This window comes from Glandiceps talaboti, chromosome 14, assembly GCF_964340395.1.
Source record: "Glandiceps talaboti chromosome 14, keGlaTala1.1, whole genome shotgun sequence".
NCBI lineage: Eukaryota > Metazoa > Hemichordata > Enteropneusta > Spengelidae > Glandiceps > Glandiceps talaboti.
This window is the reverse complement of record NC_135562.1, coordinates 13,475,747-13,497,948: the sequence shown is the minus strand read 5'-3', so window position 1 is coordinate 13,497,948 and position 22,202 is coordinate 13,475,747. Positions and strand designations below refer to the sequence as shown.

Sequence of the window (22,202 nt, the reverse complement as noted above, 5' to 3'; positions counted from 1 at the left end):
TTCGTAATGAAAATATCAAAATAGACCCAACATCCAAAACATGGTATACGTTGTTTGCCATAGTTTTACTGAAGTAGAAAACGCATATATTAATTTTTAAAAATCCAAAATAAATACTCACATCTCACTCATTCATATGACCACCACAATCTAATTATAGTTTGTTTGTTGTGTTTGGATATCTTTGACTTCACTGGCATAGCATAACTTATAATCATGTAAACGTGCATTTACAATGAAAAATAAGTACTATTTCATACTTTGAAGGTAATAACAAATTTAATATAATAACAAAGTGATGTCATCATACATATTCTTAGCATCTCCATCCAGAAGAGAGTAAATTGTCCAAGGGTATAGCATGACTATAGAGTGTGGACAGACCACTTGTTAGCTAACTGACTTATTATGTTGATTTATTGGAATCAAATGAAATATTTCAATACAACATTGATGGCACTATTTAAAGGTGCTTGCTACCATCAAGTTTAATATTTCGTCTGGGATAGGCATGAACAGCCAAGCCGATCCGATGATACGGTTTGAAATAAAGATGTCGAGGGGTGAAGGTCACAACACTTTCTCGTTCATAGTTGTACACTGTATCTATGATGGGTGAGACTTCTTTCAAGTCCAATTATTTATGGAACTCGTGTTACTCGAGTATTATTCTCTGTGACTTTGTTGATGACGACTGTAGTACATGACATTTTCTGATACATGTAGTCGTTAAGTTGACATGTTTGTAAAATGAAAATCGTGCAATTAGTGTCAAGTACTATTATTCAAAAGATTATTCCTCGTTTAACATACCTCAATGACTTGTAAACCTAATACCCTGTCTACACTACACTTGTTACATTAACAACAACATTTAATTTAAACAAATTAAATATACAACACAATTTACAAGATAAAAATAACCTGTCTACAACCAAAACCTATTACATAATTATCTTAATATGTTAATTTACTGGTTCTGTGTGATATAATTTACTCATGCATTTTTATATAAATAACAATAAATATATAATAAATAGTACTGTTAAAAACTCCTTTAACGTATATCATCATGACGTCACTTTGGATCTTGAAACTAAAAGTCTTCAGCATTCTATATTTTTTCATAATAACGAATCCTTACAGCTGTCCAGTTATTTCGAGGTGTACCAATGCTGAAATAAAATGATCGATTCATATTTGATACAAAGCATTTGACTTCTCAAAGAATATGATAGCCCATGCCACCATTCCCTATCTATATGGGAAGACAATGTATATCGAAGCCCGCCTCCTTGCATCGGAAGATTGTTAAAAAAAAACCAATGTATTATAGAATAAAAATGATCTTATATATCTTTCTGTTTCATAACAAAACGTTTATATCTTATTCATCAACCGATGGCACGTATGCAACTGCCATACTTTTCGAAATTCCTCGCCATGCATCACCTTCTGTCAGCCAGACGTGTGCTTCTGGCAGTTTGCACTTGTCTCCCTTCTTTCCCTCTAGATTTGTCTGTGTATCACCATTTCACTCCCTCTGTCTATCTGTCTGTCTGTTTGTTTGTCTGTCCGTCTGTCTGTCTGTGTGTCCCCCTCTCTCTCCCCTCCCCCCCTCTCTCTCTCTCTCTCTCTCTCTCTCTCTCTCTCTCTCTCTCTCTCTCTCTCTCTCTCTCTCTCTCTCTCTCTCTCTCTCTCGCTCGCTCGCTCGCTCATTCATAAACTATTGGCATGATCTCACCAAAGCTTAAAGTTACCCTCACCAGCGATAGCAGACTGAAAGCCTGCATTGTAATCACATGCCACTTCATTCATTTTGTAGTCTTTCCTGTCGTCCACGTAATTATCATATTGACCTGGACCACCAACCATAGCACCATGTAATACATAGGGATTTGGTGCTTCTTTTAGGAGATGACTGTTACCACCTCGTTCCGGAGGACAAGGACACGAACTGGAAGATATTTGAGGAAGAATTACTTATTGGATTTTAAGCACCATACAATTAACCGGTGTTCATAATTGTACGTTCATTGAGTAGGTTAACTATCGAATTATTCATGTAATGCAATACAGTTAGGAATTCACTTGAAGGAATTATACATGTATGTATGTATGTATGTATGTATGTATGTATGTATGTATGTGTGTGTGTGTGTGTGTGTGTGTGTGTATGTATGTATGTATGTATGTATGTATGTATGCAAATAAGATATTGTAATTGGAAGCAAAGTAGCTTCACATTTTCGGTTAGACATATTTGTGTAAATAAACAATTAAACATGCATACATACATACACACATACATACATACATACATACATACATACATACATACATACATACACACATACATTGTATTTTCGTGCATTAAAAAAGATATTCAACAATCGTCACAACATTACCATAATTTCATTCTGTGACAACTCAATGGGAGAGGCTATCATACCCCAGTGACTAATTAAATTAAATGCCTTTGGATCGATTGGGCAAAGAATACCTATTTCTGTGATGTGGCTTCTTGGGAGGATTGTTGCCAAAACCAATGATGAAACTTCTACCTGTATCACCAAGGGCATAATGAATCTGTGTTTTTCCAAATTTTCGATATCGTTTGGGATTCATGCCATAGTCTGCTGCCAACAATGCCACAAAAGCGTTGTTTGCTGCAAAAAACAGGACAATTATCAATTATTTCCAGTAGTCTTGTAGTGTTGTTATTCAGTAAATAAAATAAAGCTCGTTGCTCAACTGTCATTAAGACTAAGCAAATATTCTGTTTTTAATCAAGGAGGGAAAAAACTAAAGAGAATAACAGGAAAAAACAGTTTCATTCCATCATTATAAAAATAGAACCAAATAAAATAATTGATCAACATATGCTCACTGCTCCCTGTGGTAGCATCTCATATTCACCTGCATATCTGAGGGGGCCCCACTCTGATCGGAAGACTAACCCCTTTGGTGTATATGGAAGCTTTCCCCCCGGTAACCAACAGTCCATATAATTGGTAAAGTTGTCAAGGTACACTTGTTTGCTTGTTAGGATGTATAACAGCAACTGAAATCACACAAAAAGTGGTTAGTACATTTGTAGAGGCGAAGAGACATGGTTACTTTAGTTACATAGAGTCTATATTTTGCCGCATATTATATCTTTATAAAGGTTTCCTTACAAGCTGCCAAAGTAATAACCAATTTTTGCCTGCGAAATGATGTGTGTGTGTGTGTGTGTGTGTGTGTGTGTGTGTGTGTGTGTGTGTGTGTGTGTGATATGCTCTCAAAGCAGCTTAAGCACTCTATTTGGCAAAAGAAGAATAAAACTCTGTGTATACACACACACACACACACACACACACACAAATGATTGAGTCTTCATAGGAGCTGATTGCGATTCAAATATGACTAATTGCGATTTAAATATGTGTATGTGTGTATGCGATCCAGCTTCTCTGGGGGAATGCCAGGCAAGCACCAGCAGTTGTGTAAACCATCAATAGTCTTAAGCATCAGCAGTTGTAAAAACCATCAATAGTCTTGAAAGGACCAAAATCCAAATGGCAGTCAAGATCGCTGAAATATTGTTGTAGCGTTAGTCCTTCAAGATCACAGATAGATATACACCCCAGCCGTGATCTTCAATTCTGTCATTGCTTCATCGACGATTATCATGCGTTTACCAGTGTATACACCAGGACACCCCATCTGCGACTATCATATGTATTTACCTATGCACCGGGACAAGAGTCACCCCATCAGAGATTATCATATGTATTTACCTGTACACCAGGACACGAGTCACCCCAACAAAATGACCATGCTCGTCGTCTTAGGTTAAACGTTGCATAGTGAGATTCAGCTTCGTTTAAATAATGTTTATCACTTGTAGCAAAGTATAGCCACGCTGCAGCCCAGGCTAATTTATTACCAAACGTTTGATTAGTTCTGTAATTGGATCAGACATTACACCACAAGTCAGATTATTGCTGTAACACTGAAATATAGTATTTTAAAGGTAGCTCAAGTTATGCATTTTATTGTGTATCTTTTTTTTAACTTTTGATACATGCTACATATAAAACGTGCCTTTATCATACTACTTAGTGAAGCACACTTCGCAGTAAGTTTGCTATTGTTGGCCGAAAACGTATCTGGCTTATAGTGATACGATTTAGTATACATGAACATATACAACCCGTGGTATTCACTGCCATCGAAAACATGAATTGGTATTAATACTTAAACTAACAAGCTTTGACAGTAACGTTTGCTTTTTGATTACTTGCGGTAATCTGTTGGTCAAAATTAAATGTTTTTCCCCCTTTCGTCCCCGTTTGTCTGTCAGAGTCAGTCAAAAAACCAGTTAATCTACCAATCATCCAATAAAAAATCATTTACATATATTTATCTGTTTGTCAATCTATCTATCTATCTATCTATCTATCTATCTATTTATCTATCTATCTATCTATCTATCTATCTATCTACCTGTCTGTCTATATATATATATATATATATATATATATATATATATATATATATATATATATATATATATATATATATATATATATATATATATATATCGGTCTATCTGTCTATCTCGCTAGCTAGCTAGACCATAGCTTACCGATAATGGTTTTGAAGAGGGTAATTTCCACGATATTCATTGGCGAATTCGTACAGCTGTTTTGCATGATCCAATAACAATGCAGCATAGGATGTATCTAAGTTGGAGGAAAAAAATGAAACTACTGTTTCGTCACGTGTTTCTTTCATTATTGATTTTGTCAGATGATTCTTAAAATTCAGCTTGCCTTACTTTTCGAATACGAGTCCAAAATAATTCACCGTTGTAAGTGTTCGTATTGGTAAATATGGGTCTGAATGGTCAATTGATTATTGATGAATCAATTCTGAAGGGTTATCGTATCAAATGATCGTAGTGTATATTACACAATTTGCTCGAAACATTACCAGCCATGTAACTAGCGTACAATATGGCGAAAAAGCCTCTTCCAGCAAAACGAAACGAAACTTAACAAAATAGAATAAATGTTCTTTTTTTCCATATAATTGACAATATTGCATGTTATAAAAGAAGTACTTAACACAAATGGTAATTCGTTAAAAATAACAAATGCAATCATATGAAAAAATCAAATCGCTGATAAAAATTTACACCTACTTGTATCTTTGAATGCGATCGCACAAGCTGCCAACGCTGCTGACGTTTCACCAGCAACATCCGAACCAGGTGTGTCCTTGTCAACTTTTAAAGCTGGTCGATGTAACGTCATATCTTCAGCGCGCCCCCAACGTTTATGATCAATGTTTGCGTCACCTACCTAATAGAATGAAGAATTGAGGGGTCATTTCAAGTTGTCTGCTATAACTACTCATATACGAATTTCTCTTAGTAATGCTTAATGATTCAATTTGTTGTATTTGAATGTATGTTTGAATTCTAGATGGCCACTGAATATCTTTGTTGTCAATGCACGATGTCCCTTGAGTAAGGGTGGCTTTACTTAAATCTATCCTTCTTATCGTAATACCTTGGAAATAATGGATCGATCGGTAGAAAAAAGTAAAGTGATTGTGTACACAATGATACTATCAGTTCACAATCATATTTTAAGACAATGAATGATTTAAAAATGACAAAATAAAGCAGTAAAATAATAAATACATGTAAATTGTGATAACTTCTTTCCTGTCAACTGCAAATGTGTCTTTAAAATATGCCATTTTTTGCTATGATGGTGTACGTGTGACTTCACCTGGTGATAGAATTCATCTTTACTGACATGACATCTCATAAAGTAGTCAGAGGTCCACTTTATGCAATCCAGCATGAATTGTAACTGTCCTGTTGATTCGTAAGAGTCTTTATACGCTATCAGTCCCCATGCCAACACAGTGGTACTCCATGCCATTGGCAAACCAAATTTTACATGATCACCAGCTGAAAATGTTACAATGAAAAAACTGAATAAGAAAGGGGACATACCACACATAATGAACTATGACACATCATGGTAGTCTGCCTGTAAATGCACAACCTTGCATCTAACAAATCAGAAATTTATCAACAAAAGGAAACAAAAAAATAACAACAAATAAACACATTCACATGAATAAATACATTCAAGTCAAAACACCTCCAAACAAAATTAAACTTTTAAATTCAAATTCTCTTTTTTTTTCATTTCCCTGATTTGTTTTCCTTTCAATGGCCCAACTGCACTCTAAACAGTCAGTAAGCATGGTCGGATTCGAAACTCCGATTCATAGTTTCAAGAAATGGCACACCAGTTTGGAAATGGTCAGGGCGGTCGACACGGCGCTAACTATGGCTACAGACTGGCTTAAGTAAATGTCATCTCATAGATATGATAAATACATTCCCCATGATGCACCATTCAAGATGGCGTATATGTAAATTACCAATTGCTAAACAAGCCTTACCATCAAACCACCCCCCTGTCAGATTTTCGCCATTGTGTCCAGTGTCATCCAGACACGAATCTTCTCTCCAAGGAATACGTTTGAAGTCAGGCAGAGGACCAGATCGTTGAGCTTCGTAAAATAGGATTGACTTGTGGAGAACTTCACCATAATCATAAATAGCTTTACTCTCTGAAATCAAGAATAACTAATTTCCAGAAGTAGGCCCAATATTCAAACTTACATAAACAAGGTGTTATCTAAAATGGGGTACTCTGGTAGTCATGCTTTTCGATAACAGTTTAATAACTACCTTTATAATGAACAAGAGTGTTGCAACGTTATTGTTTAAAATAGATAATCAATTAAATAGATTCATTTTGTATTGCTGAAATGTGTGGATTCACACAAGCAAGAAAGTTAATTTTCAAACATTTGCGGATGTAGCAATGGAAAGCTTTCAGAAAATGGGGAAAATATTTTTCATACTTTTGAACGATTTTCACAACACAACACAACACAACACAACACAACATAGCACAGCACAACACAACACAACACAACACAACACAACATTTAAACATATACTTACTTTTACATTCTTTAGAAGCTAATTCCAGTGAATATGGCGAGGGTTTGGTTACACAAAAACCTGGAGAAAGTGTTTCCTTGTTCTTCTCTTTTCCTTCCTTTCTCTTTCTGTCTTTCTCTGGTTTATTTTTCGCTGACTGATTCGATGATGTTTCCGGGTCTTTCTCAGATCCACCCAGTGACATATCTCCAATATCAGGCATGTCTTTTCCAGTTGGTTGTGATGCCATGCTCCCTTGACAAGTTTTCGATGTCAACCAGTAACCTTTATGCTCTCCCTCAGTGTCGGAGTAGGTGGTTGTGTCCGAGGCACATTCCCAGTCACGTGCACACTAAGGAATAATTGAAGAAATGAAATAAAAACGTGGTCTTTAGTCTTACAAATGTGGCAATTACTATGTGGATGTATATTACAATATCACCGTAAGACAAAATCCATAACTGAAATGCGCATGCGCAAGCACACACACACACGCGCGCGCGCGCGCACACACACACACATACATACATACATACACACACACAGCCAAACCTACCGACTTACCGACAAACCAACCAACCAAATGCAACCAACCAACAATGTATCCATCCTTCCGAACATGCATGATACATATTATAGACACATATGTACGTACATATACATACATACATACATACATACATACATCAGACATACATGCGTGCGTGCGTGCGTACGTACGTACATACACACATACATACATACATACATACACACATACATACATACATACATACATACATACATACATACATCAGACATACATGCGTGCGTGCGTGCGTACGTACGTACATACACACATACATACATACATACATACATACATACATACACATACATACATACATACATACATACATACATACATACATACATACATACATACATACATACATACAAGGAACCATCCAACTTGTATCTGTTTATGAATTCATGTTTGTTTGAAAAACTGTGTAATTACATTTTACTTGGTCTTCAATGAAGTGTGATTATTAAATACATAAAATCAACATTGCTGCAGCTGTTTCCTTATAACAACTTTGCATACAAAATGATTTCAAACTATTTAATCACTTGTAACAGCCCTTGGTGTAATCCTGCACACGTGTTACAGCAACCAAAATAACTAATATCTAGGGATGTGAACTGGTTTATTATTCGTGTTCGTATGATCATTATTATGAAATATGTATTAACTATGAATAAGAAATGAGTAATATATGGTTTAGATTTTTAATATCAAACTGTAATTCTGTTAATTACATTTATAATGTCAGCTGTGTACACCTCGGTATTTTTTCAGTTACACATGTACATGTATTTACATGTAATGCAATCAATTTGGTTGTGGATGTTTATAATTATAGTGATGTTATTTACACAAGTAGAGCGGTTCTCAGTTTCGTCACACCGTTATCTTTTTCTAACAAATGTACACCTTACCTAACGAGGTATTGTAACTAACATTAAAACATATTTTTGTCAAGTGATCGCATATGATAATATAATGTAATGTACACAAAAATTCAACGAGTTAAAAAAATGGGACTACTCACCCCAAGCCCGCAATGCAAGATGGCGCTCTTTGTACACCAACTGGGCGTGAATTGAACCCAGGTTATCGAGGCCAAAATTAGAACTTTTCCGATAATACTAACACGCCCCAGTGTGACTGAAATGTTCACTCAAATCCCAGACTGTTTTATCAGTTATCACAACTGAAATTTAAACTTAATTTCCGCAGAAATTATACGTAACAATTTTGTATGGTGTTATTGGGAAACACATAATATTAATCCGGCACGTGGACGTATACACGTAGGTGTATTCTGGGTCATTGATGACGATAGTACAAGCTGCCTCAATAACGGTATTGTGTGTAACTTTCGCTTTTCGTACAATGTACATATTGATTTTGAGCATGTAGCCTACATCCATACATTGCATTCCTTCCAGTTTCTGATTTTGAACTCTACTTTATTTAGTCACAATACATATTATGAAGCATTATCCTGAGAAATTTGTTCAATACATTTGCTTCAAATAGTTATAAGCTTAAGCTAATTTCAAATTTACAATTTGAAGATATGTGAGGCCTATGTCATGTTGCACAAACGGTAATAGTGAGACAGTGACACACACCACATAATTAGGGTTTCCCAAAGTTAAAAGCTATAGCCCACCACGTGACAACAAAATCAAACTCTTCATCAAGTAACATTGTTATCTATGCGTTACAGATGAACGTCATGGTTAATACATTTATTTTCAAGAATATATTTTGAACATTTTAAAGTCAAATGTTTGCCTTTTCATTAGATATGCATTCCCGAGCTTCGTTAACATTTTTTTAAATCATAAAACATATACGAGAAAATAAATAAGTGAATAAATGAAATAAGTTTGAAAGGATAGTTTTAAATTTCCAAACCTTATTATCAAAGTTTATCACTGACGCATTTTTTTTTTTTTTTTTTTTTTTGGGGGGAGGGGGTTAAAAGATCAATATTATGTCGCAAAAATGACAACGAATAAAAAAGATATTGAAATTTCAACATACTGGTCAATTAATTTAATGATATGATTAAACCATTTTCGGGATCGTCCAGCGTTCTAATATACATGATTCCTATCGAAGTGGCCTTGATATTTCACCACTTTTGTCAATCAACCGGTACAATAACTTATTCGTAATATCGTTCACCCTGAAAACATCGCGTCACGTGTAGATATGTAGATAAACGTGTTTTTCTAGCTATACACGATAAATGAAATCATTTTTGGGTTAGCGCCCAAAAATCAGCGCCCTCAACGGCAGTCACGATTTTCTGCATTGCTCGTGGATGTTATCAGCCACTGTTTAACATAAGCAATGCCTAATTATTGGTACTTTAACAATTTTCAGTGAAAATATTTTGGTTGTACATGTCTGATCGAAAAATTACATTCCAGCACATTTTAAACATGGTGACCGATTCAAAACCAACCTTTCACTCAAGATAATTCAAACTTGTCACTACACGACACTGCATATAAAGATACGGCCCTCGAAATCAGTTTGCGATTATACTATTACTAGTGTTGCGCCGGACCGGAGTTTAGATAAAACGTATGGAAAAAAGGCGCGAGCGACTGTCGACAGTCTAGTTATTTGCGGTGCTTGGCTTGTGACCTGAAGTGACCTTGAAAGGTTCTATGACATCCGCGCATGTGCGATACTCCATGATGTCACATCAGAGGTTAAAGGTCGTCCAAAATAAACGAGCGTTCGATATCGCAGACGAAATCATAGCGATCGAATATGTATCATAAATGCATACTTTACGAGGAAACGACGGTGTGTAATTCATGAAAACAGGTAAGGGGACAATGTATTTAAACTTGTCGCAACGTAATATGCCTTATATGCAACATATATAAGGCAAAACACTTGTGTATTGAATGCTGGGGAATTCTAATTTCTAGCCAATGATGATCGCATGCATCGATGACTCATAAAAATACATGGAAATCCAGGGCATATTTGATACATGTACACGTATACGTTTAACAAACTGAAAGTTTCTTCTTAATGACACAAGTCATCGTTTAAATATTCTACTACTACAGAACTTACCTTATATTAGACTCGTCCTCGTAGTCAGTGCGGCCATGAGGTGACTAGTTGTGAGCCAGTCCTGATTGCAGACGGAGTACAGTCGGGACTCAATTCTGACATTGAATGGACAACGTCATAATCAACTCGCGATTTAATTCGTCCGCAAATAGAACTAGCATTAACTCCGTGTTAAATAGTATGTATGTATGTATGTATGTATGTATGTATGTATGTGTGTGTGTGTGTGTGTATATTTGTACGTACCTACTCACTCATATATGTGTCTATGTATTTGTGTATGGGTCAGTATGCCTATATCACATTTTTCAAATGCACACCAAACTGATAATTTTATATTCTGTTGTGAACACACAGCTGGAGATAAGTGTATGATGTTCCTCTGAACTTGAGAAAGCTACTACCATTGTGCTACATGTGCAAATCTCTCAAGCTGGTGTACTACATGTACTTAGGATTGAATGGAGGATAAACTTGGAAAATACCAGGACATTGCTAAAAGGTATTTATATGGTAATATGTTTTTACTACAATTTTATAAGTACATACAATTATGTATATTGTGGTGTAGTTCTTTATCACTGTAATGATCTCTGCAGATTATTTTTTGCATTTGTATAGCAGCAAGTGTAGTTAACATACTACCTGAGCTACCATGTATTTTGTTTGTAGTTAGGGTGTGGTGGGGATTTGGATAGGGTGGGGTCTGGATAGCCTGAAAGACCCAAGTGTTGTTTCCGGTTATGGAATATACTTAATGATGGATAGTTACATCTCGCATACATTACAAACTTTCAACAATTTGTTATAATTCGATTATTGGTTCTGGACCTAAATATCTTAGTGAACTTCTTCACCAGTATCGCCTGTCAAGAAATCTCAGGTCCTCTTCTGATTCTCGTCGTCTTAGAGTACCCTGTGTAACCACAAATCGCTTTGGTGAAAGATCATGCTCACTTGAAACAAACTCCCATCCAGCCTCCAGTACTCCAACTCCTTATTGCCCTTCTCTCAACACTTAAATCTCATCTCTTCATACAATAAATCAATTTGTCATCATTACTTGTCCTCTGCACCTAGAGCTCAGTGAGATTAGGCACACCACAAATTCCCTTTATTATTATTATTATTAGTGAGTGGTTATATAAATAAGTAGACCAAGTGACTGGACCATTCAGACTAGGGGCGGCATTATGATTGCACATATGCTTTTCTACTCCTTCTCACTATATTGGACAAATTATAGTGGTACAAGTAAAGTTCCTCAAGGGAAAATATGTAAATCCTCAATTTAACTAGACTAGTATAATGACAATGCTGATTATGCCTTCGACGGCATTACAGTTGTCTGCTGTTATTTGTTAGAACACTTGATTGCATAGTCGGCATTTCCTCAACATTTCATTATACATATAATAAATTATGTTATATAGTTTATATGTCATATTTTAATACCAGGTTTGAGTACAGTCACTTGCAAGCAATGGTTGAGTATGCGTCAGTAGGTACAATAACTGCGAGTACATGTACCTTTTGAATATGCAAGGATATGAGGCCAATAATGTATAAACTCAGCTTGTGTCCCTTTAATGAATCTTGATGAACACATAATTATGTATTATTTCATACCTAAGTGGACATGAAATGTTGTCATTAATTCAAGTAAGGGCACTTCATCAAATATTGACACTTTGCAAAATACTTTTATGTTTTTATAATCACAGGAACTAATTAATTAATATAGACATTATACCCTAAGTATTAATTAATATTCATTACATTACACCTCATTACACCATTTGAATTGGGATTCAATCCTCATGTTGGACAGATTAACATCAAATCATCATGCATAATAGCCCATTTACAAATGTACAACACTAGTCCAATATATCTTGTATTCCACTAGCACCATATTAAAACAGGCTACATGTGCAAACAAAAATAGTGAGCCGGTAGTATACATTACAAATAAATTACTTTGCCTTCATGCACTATATATTAAGCTTAGATTACTCCGATTTTTTCTTGTACAGGGTTGTCATGCCAAGGTTTCGATGCCCATGCAATTGTCGACAAAGCAAGCATTTTGACACATTGGGAGACAGTACACCTACTAAAACAGAAAGTGATGAAACATCACCAATATCAACACCACAAAAGGATGATGTAGATTTAAATCTTCAAGATTCTGAGGATGAAGATTCAGGAATATTTACAACTATAAAATTGGTGGAAGTGAAAGATGGAGAGGAAAATGTGACTTCCAAAGTTAATGGTGATGTGTCATCACTATCCAAAGACAACAGTGAACAATCTGATAAGGTTTCTACAAAGCTTGAAATCAAAACAGCTGAAAATCAATGTAAGTTGTGTTTGTTCTTTCCAGATAGTTCTGTGTAGGATCATGCCGTGTTTTGTTTAGACACAGTAAGAAGTAATTCACAATATATGTTTTTGTTTTGCAAATTGCATATGACTATATCATTCATTTAGGGTGTAGAACATTTTATTTATCTTGCTGGTTGTTATTACATAAAGATACAACTCTTTAAATAACACCGATGCACTCACTTGCTCACAGCAATGAGACCATGTTCATGCAAAGACATACACTCAAATCAGTGTTGGTAGAGTGTCAAAGTATAAACACTGTGGAAATCTAGTTTAATGATTAAAATACTGCACCTTATAACAATGGAGTGTAACTGTTACAGGTTGGTTTATTAACTGAAAAGTTGTTATGCAACATGACTAACTTCCACAGATATGAATAAACTGATAGAAGATTCATGGCAATCTACATCAGAAGCATCCAATCCAGTGTTGTTTTTGGATAACTTATCTTGTTGTCTTTAGCTAATTTGTCTTTGCGTGATGGCTTGTCTCAGCTCATCTCATGATTCAAGCAAACACACCAGTATTTTTTCACCAGTGGTATACTATTTTAATAGTGCATTGAAAGATGTACACATTAAAATAAATAAAATGAAATACTTAGTAAAATATATTAAACATATTGTAACAGTACTATTATAAATTATATTGTACAATATACTATCAATGTAAAATTGAATATGACAATTTTTTGGATTCATGAACTCTGAAATTAATGTGTTTATTTCATGAAGATAAATATTATTTCTTTGAGTTAGCCTCAGCAAGGCAACTTTTTATGTAAATCACAAGAGATTGAACTTTTGTTGCAGTTAAAGTGACCATATCGATGAGGATTGGGTATTTATTTTGGATTTTTAATTATAATTAATTAAACAACTTTATCTTGGCTTTCTACTTAAAAAGTCAACATGAAACAACTTATGCGAAGTGTTTGTTTGTAACTGAATAAATGCCAAAACATTAATAAATGTGTAAAATGTTTGTTAGTTACATACAATAACATTTTTCACATTTTTTAGCTTTTTGCAATATATTGAGTTACTATGTTGTTCCATTGATTTTCATGTAGAAAAATGAAATGAATAGTTTTATAAATTAAAAAGCCAAACTAAAGACCTAATCTTCATCCAAATTTGAGTTCAAAAAAGTAATTAAATTATACTCTACTCACTAAAATGCAAGTATTAGATGTCATTTTGTGTATACCATTCTCTTCAACCATGTTTTTAATTCCATAATCGTGACAGTGACACTATAATTGGAATTACCCTTTTGATATATAAAACTTCCTCCTTTTTTCCAATGATATAGATGATGTGCGTTACATAACTGAAGAATATCATCGAACATGCATCCCAAGTATTTCCTTCAAGGATATAAATGATGTTATGAAATACTTCAAGTCTTCAAAATCCAAAATACCAGACAATGATATGAAATGCCTTGTATTTTGCAATGCTGTCATAACTGCAGTTACAAAGAGAGGTGGAGAAAAGGTGAGATAAAACTATTCAGTAATGTTCTGTATATATATTAACACATGTATAATTTCTATTCATAATATACAATTTGTTGTACATTAAGTGCATGGAAGAAATATTAAAGAATGGGTGTGGGACAATATGCTAGGTCACTTAACCACTTTGAAATTAAATGTGTGAAGTGACAACCTGATTGTTGTCACAACTTCACAGTATTTGATAAACGTGACATTGGCCATATATACAGAGTAAATTTTGTGATATCAGTCATTAACAAAAGTATGCATATCTGTCTGTCTGTCTGTCTGTATGTATGTATGTATGTATGTATGTATGTATGCATGTATGTATGTATGTATGTATGTATGTATGTATATGTGTGTGTGTGTGCATGCATGTATTCACATTTGCATGTATATGTGTGTGTGTACCTGCACTGCATGAAAGGGTGACATTGCCAGTTCCTTATACATGACAGTCCCACAACGGAATTGCCGAAAATGGCAAGACGGTCATGTATACGGAACTGGAAATGCCACTTTTCATGCATGGATGCATGCATATACATACATACACACAGACAGACCTATCTGTGAGTACATTTATCAATGTATCAATCCGTCATTGTGTTTCCCTTTGCAGATTTGGCAAGATGCAACCCTAGCAGTGTATGGCAAGGCTATTACTGTAATTCTCCAATCAGGTGTTCATGAAACTAATCACTTTGAAGTGGCTCCTGATCATGAAGACAAACCAATTCAAAATTGTCCAAAACGGGGACTTCGACTTCAATTCTGGGATGGAGTTCCGATGGTAGTGTCAGCTTCTAAAACAATTCTGCCTATCATAATGAAAATGATACCACCAAAACTGGTCTCAGACCAGATTGGTAACTTAGTTGCAAAGTGGTTTCCATCTCCAAAATAGTTTGAGTGCAAATTGTACAGAAAGTGTCATCAATTGAAAGAGGACTTAAATTTATATTTACTGAATATTTACTAAGTGGCATTATTATACCACTCAGGACATTTACTGAAAATGTTTTTTTCTATGTAATTAATTCACAGCTGATTAATATGCTAAACAAGGTGACATTATTTAACTGATGGTATTTTGCTTGAGGTACAGAGGGAACCCCATAGAGGAAATAAAAGTATTGTCATAAACTTTGTGTTCTGAAGAGTCACTTCACTCAAATCAAACTGTTTTCACTTCTATTGTTCTAGTAACTTCTAGCACTGACATACTCTGGCTTCATGTGTCTAAACAGACATGAATATATATTAGATGAAAAATGCATATTCATGACTATTAATCTGAAGGTAATAAACACTAAGGAGTAATGAATAGATGATGTCCATCTAAGACATATTCATGCCTGCTAAGACCCATGAAGCAATTGCAACAGTGTGCAACGGCTAGAACAAGAGAGGTTAAGAGGGATGACTTGGTGTTATTTAGCAATCGAGTGTACTTTATACATGTATATGTGATATCAAATAATGAAGAGGCTCTCCATAACCCAAAGTTTCTGAAAATACCTTTATTTCCTGTTGTGGGGTTCCCCTTTGAAATAGTATAACTATTGTTTAACTTTTGGTTTTGCCACAATAGATGTTTGTTATCAAATCAAACAGTATGACAAAAGTTCATTTACTACATATGTATCAGAGATTACTTACACCGGTCCATGCCTATACTAGTGGTATTAGCACAGCAGTGCAATATCAAAAACATTTATTGTATAAAAATGATAAGCAAATGCTAACCTTTGGTCTACACAAAAGTGCATAATCGCATAATGTAATTTTTTACAGAAATTTATACTCTCGGATAAACATGTGCAAACCCTATGCCACATAGGTGTTAGTGTGGGTACTCAGGGATATTTGTATTCATGCTTGCAGTGTTTCCTGTTGCTCTTTCACTCGTTACACTCATGGAAGTTAGTGCCACGGAAAACACTGTAAGCACTCATGCAAATATTCCCAAGTACACCACACTTGCACTCGTGTATCATGGGGTTCTGTCATATTCTTTGTAGGATTGTATCGTTTCAAAGATTGCCAAATGTATTTACATTGAATGATACATCTATAAACACACTTGAAATGTATTAAAAGTACCTGTGTTGAATTTCATTATATTGCTGTGTGCTTTGATGTTTCTATTCCTTAATCAATTTATACACACTGACAGAAGTTTCTCCCCCCCCCCCCCCATGATGATTTAAGTGATTTTGAAATAATTAATTTAGATGAACAAAAAGAATCGAATAGCTTAATAAACCTCCATAACCAGGAAAATTGTGTTCTGGAATAGGGTTGTACAGCTTGCTTTGGACACTGTCTACCCTCCTGGTTCGTTTTGCTGAGACATTTTTCTGAAATGGCTTCCTTATGGATACTGCATGGCTTGGCCTTGATGGTATGTGCCAACATTGTGCCCTTGATGTTGGAGCTACAGGACACTGAGGTGGTGATACATACTTTAGCCCTCTTGTTCTGTACTGGGCTGCTTGCAGAAGAAGGGCAATAGTGTGGTTGCACAAACCTCTACTGTAGCAATATGACCAATTCTGTTGGATTTCTGTTGCTTTCTTAACTTTGGCGATTTTCTCTAGTATTTCAGACCTTCGTCAAAATGCCCCTGTCACTAGCTGTAGCATCAACAGGAAATGGATTGCGAGGGTGGTATAGTTATCTGCTCTCGCTCGTAATTTTGTAAATTATCGTTAGGCCAATTCGATGGATCGAAAACGCACATGGCAGAAAGTATGGGGTAGTCTTCAAACGATCTTTAGAAATCTATAATTCGTTAATCTACGGTCCGATACAAATTTGATTAAACCTACTTTCGAGGGCTCGTAGGCATTATTACGACCGGGATTGTTTGTCAATTGTATTGTATACCTCCTCGGAATATGCCATCAAGAGTACTTTCGTTAAACTGACGCTCACTTTGACCTGGTTCACGAGCAAGTGTCTGCAAGTTGTCAATGGTCTGTTGAAGTCCGTATTTTACTGATTAGATCGACATACAAAGTCATGCTTTAGAATTTCCACATTAACTATTGCAAGGGGGCGGGATGGGTCTGCATTAGTTAGACTACTGATTCATGGAGCTCCTGACGATCGATAAAAATCAAAGATTACTTGACAGACAATACGTGCCAGTTGACAGCGTATTGACTTTGAGCTTATTGACATGTGGTCACGTGCCGAGTCGCGTGGACATTGACGTGAAAATAAAACGCACCTTATTTTTAGTATCAAGTCACAGTTTCATTCAAAACTTAGTAGCCCAATCGGGCTACCATTCTCGTAATTTGGTAGCCCAGAGACAAACATTGGTAGTCTGTGGACGCGGGACTACCGCGAATTTCGAGCCCTGATTATAATATAATATGTGTACGCAAGTGTTCCTTTCTCATACTTTATTGTATTCAAATTCAATGCTGATGTATGTCAATATGAACAAAGAAACAATAACAGTAGTAATAACACATTTTCATAGTCAGTGCTGTATATTTCCTGCGAGTTCTTCCATACCGGTATGATTTAGTCTTATATCTAATCAACAGAACAATTCCTTTACTAATTGTTGGCTTAACGCACAAACCTTTCAAAATCTCAATCTCCATGATGTACGTACACATGTGACGTCTTCATCCTTCAAACTCCTGATCTTGCGCACGCGCACGTACAGTAGTTACCTTGGATTGAATGTTCAGTATAAAACTCAATCAACAAGATAAATATGCAAATCGAAGATAATGTGTCCTTTTTCGTTTCACAATAATGAACGTCGGCGGAAACATTGCGAACGTCGTATAAAACAGTAAAAGATACATTTCCTTGCTATTAGCATAAATGTTGCGATATATGAAATGTGCTAATATCCCGAACGCGGGAAAACGGTAGAAGTAGAAGTGTGCGATATCTACAGCGTGGACACAAATCAATCATTTCTTCCGTGATCTAGCTACCAGTACCACGAACAACCTTTTCGATGTTACGCCGTGTGTACTCTACGGTATGTTGTTTGTAACACTGATTTTAATAATCAATTGTGTATTCAGTTCGAAATGAGGGGGGGGGGGGGGGAGAGCTCAAACATTCCACTGTACAAAACTTCATTCAAAATCATCTCATATACATCATTACATGTATTTTATTTTACCCATGTGTGCTGGCAGCCATTTTGCCTTCAATATAATATTGTTGGGGCCATGGGTTGTTTTGCTTCCAAACACAATTACTTTGCGATCTGCGACGCCAAATATAAATAGGCGGTCACAGTATTGAGGGCGTGCAGCGCACGAGGTAGTCCAGCTTGCATGCGGAGTAATCCGGGACTCGATTCTGACAATTTGTCCCTCCTACCTCCAAGTCAGTAATATAGACTCGTGCACCGTCATGTAAGCAGGACTACGCCCGAGGCGGTGCCGAGGGGATGATTGTGAAAACTACCAGGTTTACCGTTTAGAACTTCTGTGAATATTGAAGTGCTTTAGACTAGAGTGCTTTTTATAATTGTTTAGGTAGAGAACTAAAATGGTTAGATTAGATGCAAAACTGGAAAACTAACTGAAACACTGACTTTGGTGTTATGTCTTTTGATAATACTATGTGAATGGGATGTGTTTGAATGATTTTGATGTCGGATAGTTTTTTTTTATAAATAGACTGTGACACTAAGTATTTTGATTTACTGCAAAGTCTTCAATACAAGCTAATGACAAGTACAGCAGTATAATTGTGATCCATTTATAAACACATGCAACAGTGCATTCATCATCCTCATGTTTACCTTTTACAGACTCTTTGCTTGGAACTATACTTGGGAACTCTTATTTTAATTTTCTGAAGATAGGAATTTGCCAAATGTTAATCTTCAGTTCAGGTTTAAATTTATAGCCGGTCACAGCTGTTGTAGCCGGGCGTTGTCACTGGTAACCGGCTATTATCTACATCACTGAATTACTACACTATACAGATGTAATATGTTTTACTTACTCCTATATGCTGTACAATGCTATGCTATACTGTCCTGTAGTACCAAGTTTTTGAAAGTATTTCAGAATCTGTATAATATTAATAGTATTCATTGTTTTATTCTTTTCTGAATTCTAAATAATACTGAGTTGAGTAGATTGTGATTCTGTTCTACACTACAATATAGTATACTACACAACAGATTGTATGTGCAATTTTTCATATTTTCAGCTCCTAAAAATCGTAAAGTTTATTTGTCAGTAGATTATATGGCTTAACTGGTACTGTACTACATGTTTGCTATAGTATCATCCTAATATAGTGACACGGCCAATTTGCTTTATTGCCTTTTCATTCCACTTATTTTTATTTTCATCTTCAAGGATCCATTTTGTCAGGAGTACATTTGAGCTGTTTATTTTTATATTTCCCTTTTTTCTTTCTTTTTGAATCTTGAACAGTTTTTAGTTTATTTTATTCATGTACTTTGGTATTTATCAATGAGTTAAGTATTTCATCTTTAAAATGCACCTTTGTTCGTAGATTGTAATTCTAGCATATAATATTGTGATGTAATTTTTAAACACATGTATTTATACAATGATGATGTTTTCAGTGTCGACAGCCTAGTTTCCTGGCATTTTCTTTCCTTTTCATGAAATGATCAAGTCGCCTTTCTTCAAGTCCTGAAGTAAAGGGAATATGCAGGGATCGTTGTCATCACCCTCATCATCATACTGGACGTGGTAGAGTGTCCTACATGGCTCCTTTTTCATCAAACTTTGTCACACTGACCACAATACCAGGCTGCTTCGATGTCTGCAGATAAACAATTATGTCTAATGTGTAGTCCAATAAGGCTTCTAGGGTTTGTAATAAATGATGGTAGTTTTTCCTGTGATGTTGCAATGAGACACTTTTCCCTCCCTAACTTAACCTTTCCTTTTCCATATCAATCGCTAACTGTATGTTTTCGAATGATATCGTCGATGTAGTTTGAGTTGGGGGACGTGTATGCTCAACTGGATTCAGAGCTAAAACTTCAAGTTGATTTTGCTTCTGTGTTTCTTTGCTTACATCTCTACGTCGTCGCTTGGTGTTTTCACATACTTCAAGTATGGCTGACAGTTTTTGAGGGCCTTTAGATTTTAGAACTGTTCTATGAAAGTCCATTTGGCTGAGGAGTGCTTTCCTATTTTCACATTCAGGTATACATTTCATCTGTTCTTCCACGTCTTCTTCCGTTCTCCACACTCCTCCATATCCTATCAGAGTGTTTGTGATACTAACTTTCTTGGTTTGATCTCTCATCTCTTTTCTCTCTTTGCTTTCTTGTTTTCTTAGCAGTACTTTCTATTTTCCTACTATTAATGTTGCTTTTTGCCACTTAAATTTTTCTAGAATTCTTCGTGCATTTACCCTGGCTGTTTTCATTATTTTGCCTTTTCTTCTCGTGATTTTTCATCTAACCATTTCCTTGTGGCATTGTTGGTCCACATTACCAGAGCTTCGTAGGATAGTGTAGTTGCTGCTGGTTGGCTCCTCATTAACATATCTAACAGGCCAAAATCTCTCTCACTGACTGTTTGTTGTTGGTACATGTACATTGCCATGTTTTGAATATATTGTGATGGTGCATTATACTTTAACCTCATGGAAGTTGATCTGCTGCCTGTCGTTCCAGTATTAGCAAGGAGTAGGACATTATTTCCAAGCCTGTGTTATAGTTGGTCAAAATCTGCTTTTTCTGTTGCATCTTTCTGAGATGGTATTGGAGAGTCCTCCATATCTGGGCCAAGGTGAAATACAGCATGGTAAATTTCATCCTTATGAATGTCAATACCGTTCTCAAAAGCTGGCTCTTCATCTAATAGAGAAGATACATCAGTACACCATTGTTCCAGACTGATCTGTAACTCGTGGTCGTGGTTAAGATCTAATATACTACTACTTCCCTCTGTGGCTCTCCAGAAAGGACAGTGATGATTTTATCAATGACTCCCAGTGCACACACCATCAATCTGGTGTTGTGCTAGACATCTGGCCTCAAATTCAATTAGAAGTCTTGACTTAACCCCCAATGCTGCATTTTTTCACGTGTTTTCCCGTTAAATTTTTGAGCACTACTTTGATTACCCAATTGACTTTATTCATACTTACTTACATTCATTGAGAGGAGATCCATCATTGTTTCCCTAATATCATCCGTGTAATGTCCATCTTGGTAGGTAACTATTTCATCGTCTTGCATAAGGTTTATAAGTTGTATTTGAAACCTTGCCCATTTCAGCGTCTTCACTTCTTTTTTGAGTTTAATTTCCTTTTGATCTTTTTTCAGGGATTTTCTGATTATGATAACTTATCCTTTTTGGATCCCTCTCCTGTCAGCTTTCAAAGCATTGAATTCAGTCTGTGTCATCTCTAGGGTATTGTGTTCATGATATATCTAGTGTTTCACGATGTTCAATATACTCCATTCTAAGTTCACTGTAACTTTCTTGCCAAATTTCTTTTTTCTTTTCTTTTACTAGACATGCAATACTACTGGCTTGTGTCACTAATGTGTCCTGATCTTTTTAATTTTTTTCATCTCACCTTGTGAGCTACTTATTTAAAATTCACAACACTCCTTTCTGTTCTGGCCA

At 35.6% G+C, this 22,202-nt stretch overlaps 3 protein-coding genes across 3 annotated transcripts; 2 read left to right on the top strand and 1 right to left on the bottom strand.

The window, feature by feature from the left end:
• Positions 1-328: 328 nt before the first annotated feature.
• On the bottom strand, positions 329-8,868 carry LOC144445566 (endoglucanase F-like). The gene is made up of 11 exons (XM_078135173.1): positions 8,620-8,868; positions 7,046-7,376; positions 6,475-6,645; positions 5,787-5,971; positions 5,192-5,351; positions 4,634-4,730; positions 3,783-3,948; positions 2,920-3,064; positions 2,504-2,669; positions 1,767-1,957; positions 329-1,175 (listed from the first exon to the last, which is right to left on the bottom strand). The coding sequence occupies exons 2-11, from the start codon at positions 7,272-7,274 to the stop codon at positions 1,141-1,143; spliced, it is 1,545 nt and encodes a 514-aa protein (XP_077991299.1). The 5' UTR covers positions 7,275-7,376; positions 8,620-8,868; the 3' UTR covers positions 329-1,140.
• A 1,439-nt stretch (positions 8,869-10,307) lies between these two features.
• On the top strand, positions 10,308-13,538 carry LOC144445287 (uncharacterized). Its single transcript, XM_078134829.1, has 4 exons — positions 10,308-10,421; positions 11,037-11,181; positions 12,716-13,044; positions 13,447-13,538. Exons 2-4 carry the CDS (start codon positions 11,141-11,143, stop codon positions 13,536-13,538), a joined length of 462 nt encoding a protein of 153 aa, XP_077990955.1. The 5' UTR covers positions 10,308-10,421; positions 11,037-11,140.
• Positions 13,539-14,408: 870 nt separating this feature from the next.
• LOC144445958 (uncharacterized) lies at positions 14,409-16,657 on the top strand. The gene is made up of 2 exons (XM_078135613.1): positions 14,409-14,575; positions 15,203-16,657. Exons 1-2 carry the CDS (start codon positions 14,468-14,470, stop codon positions 15,485-15,487), a joined length of 393 nt encoding a protein of 130 aa, XP_077991739.1. The 5' UTR covers positions 14,409-14,467; the 3' UTR covers positions 15,488-16,657.
• The last annotated feature ends 5,545 nt before the right edge of the window (positions 16,658-22,202 follow it).

Excerpts from the sequence above, each read along its gene's own strand:
- LOC144445566 (XM_078135173.1), bottom strand. The coding sequence starts at position 7,274 with ATGGCATCACAACCAACTGGAAAAGACATGCCTGATATTGGAGATATG. Across the intron at positions 4,731-5,191 it reads GATCGCATTCAAAGATACAA|ATACATCCTATGCTGCATTG; the intron begins GTAGGTGTAAAT and ends CCTCCAACTTAG. Across the intron at positions 3,065-3,782 it reads ACTCGTGTCCTGGTGTACAG|TTGCTGTTATACATCCTAAC; the intron begins GTAAATACATAT and ends GTGTGATTTCAG.
- LOC144445287 (XM_078134829.1), top strand. The coding sequence starts at position 11,141 with ATGGAGGATAAACTTGGAAAATACCAGGACATTGCTAAAAG. Across the intron at positions 11,182-12,715 it reads TACCAGGACATTGCTAAAAG|GGTTGTCATGCCAAGGTTTC; the intron begins GTATTTATATGG and ends TTTCTTGTACAG. Across the intron at positions 13,045-13,446 it reads CAAAACAGCTGAAAATCAAT|ATATGAATAAACTGATAGAA; the intron begins GTAAGTTGTGTT and ends TAACTTCCACAG.
- LOC144445958 (XM_078135613.1), top strand. The coding sequence starts at position 14,468 with ATGAAATACTTCAAGTCTTCAAAATCCAAAATACCAGACAATGATATG. Across the intron at positions 14,576-15,202 it reads CAAAGAGAGGTGGAGAAAAG|ATTTGGCAAGATGCAACCCT; the intron begins GTGAGATAAAAC and ends TTCCCTTTGCAG.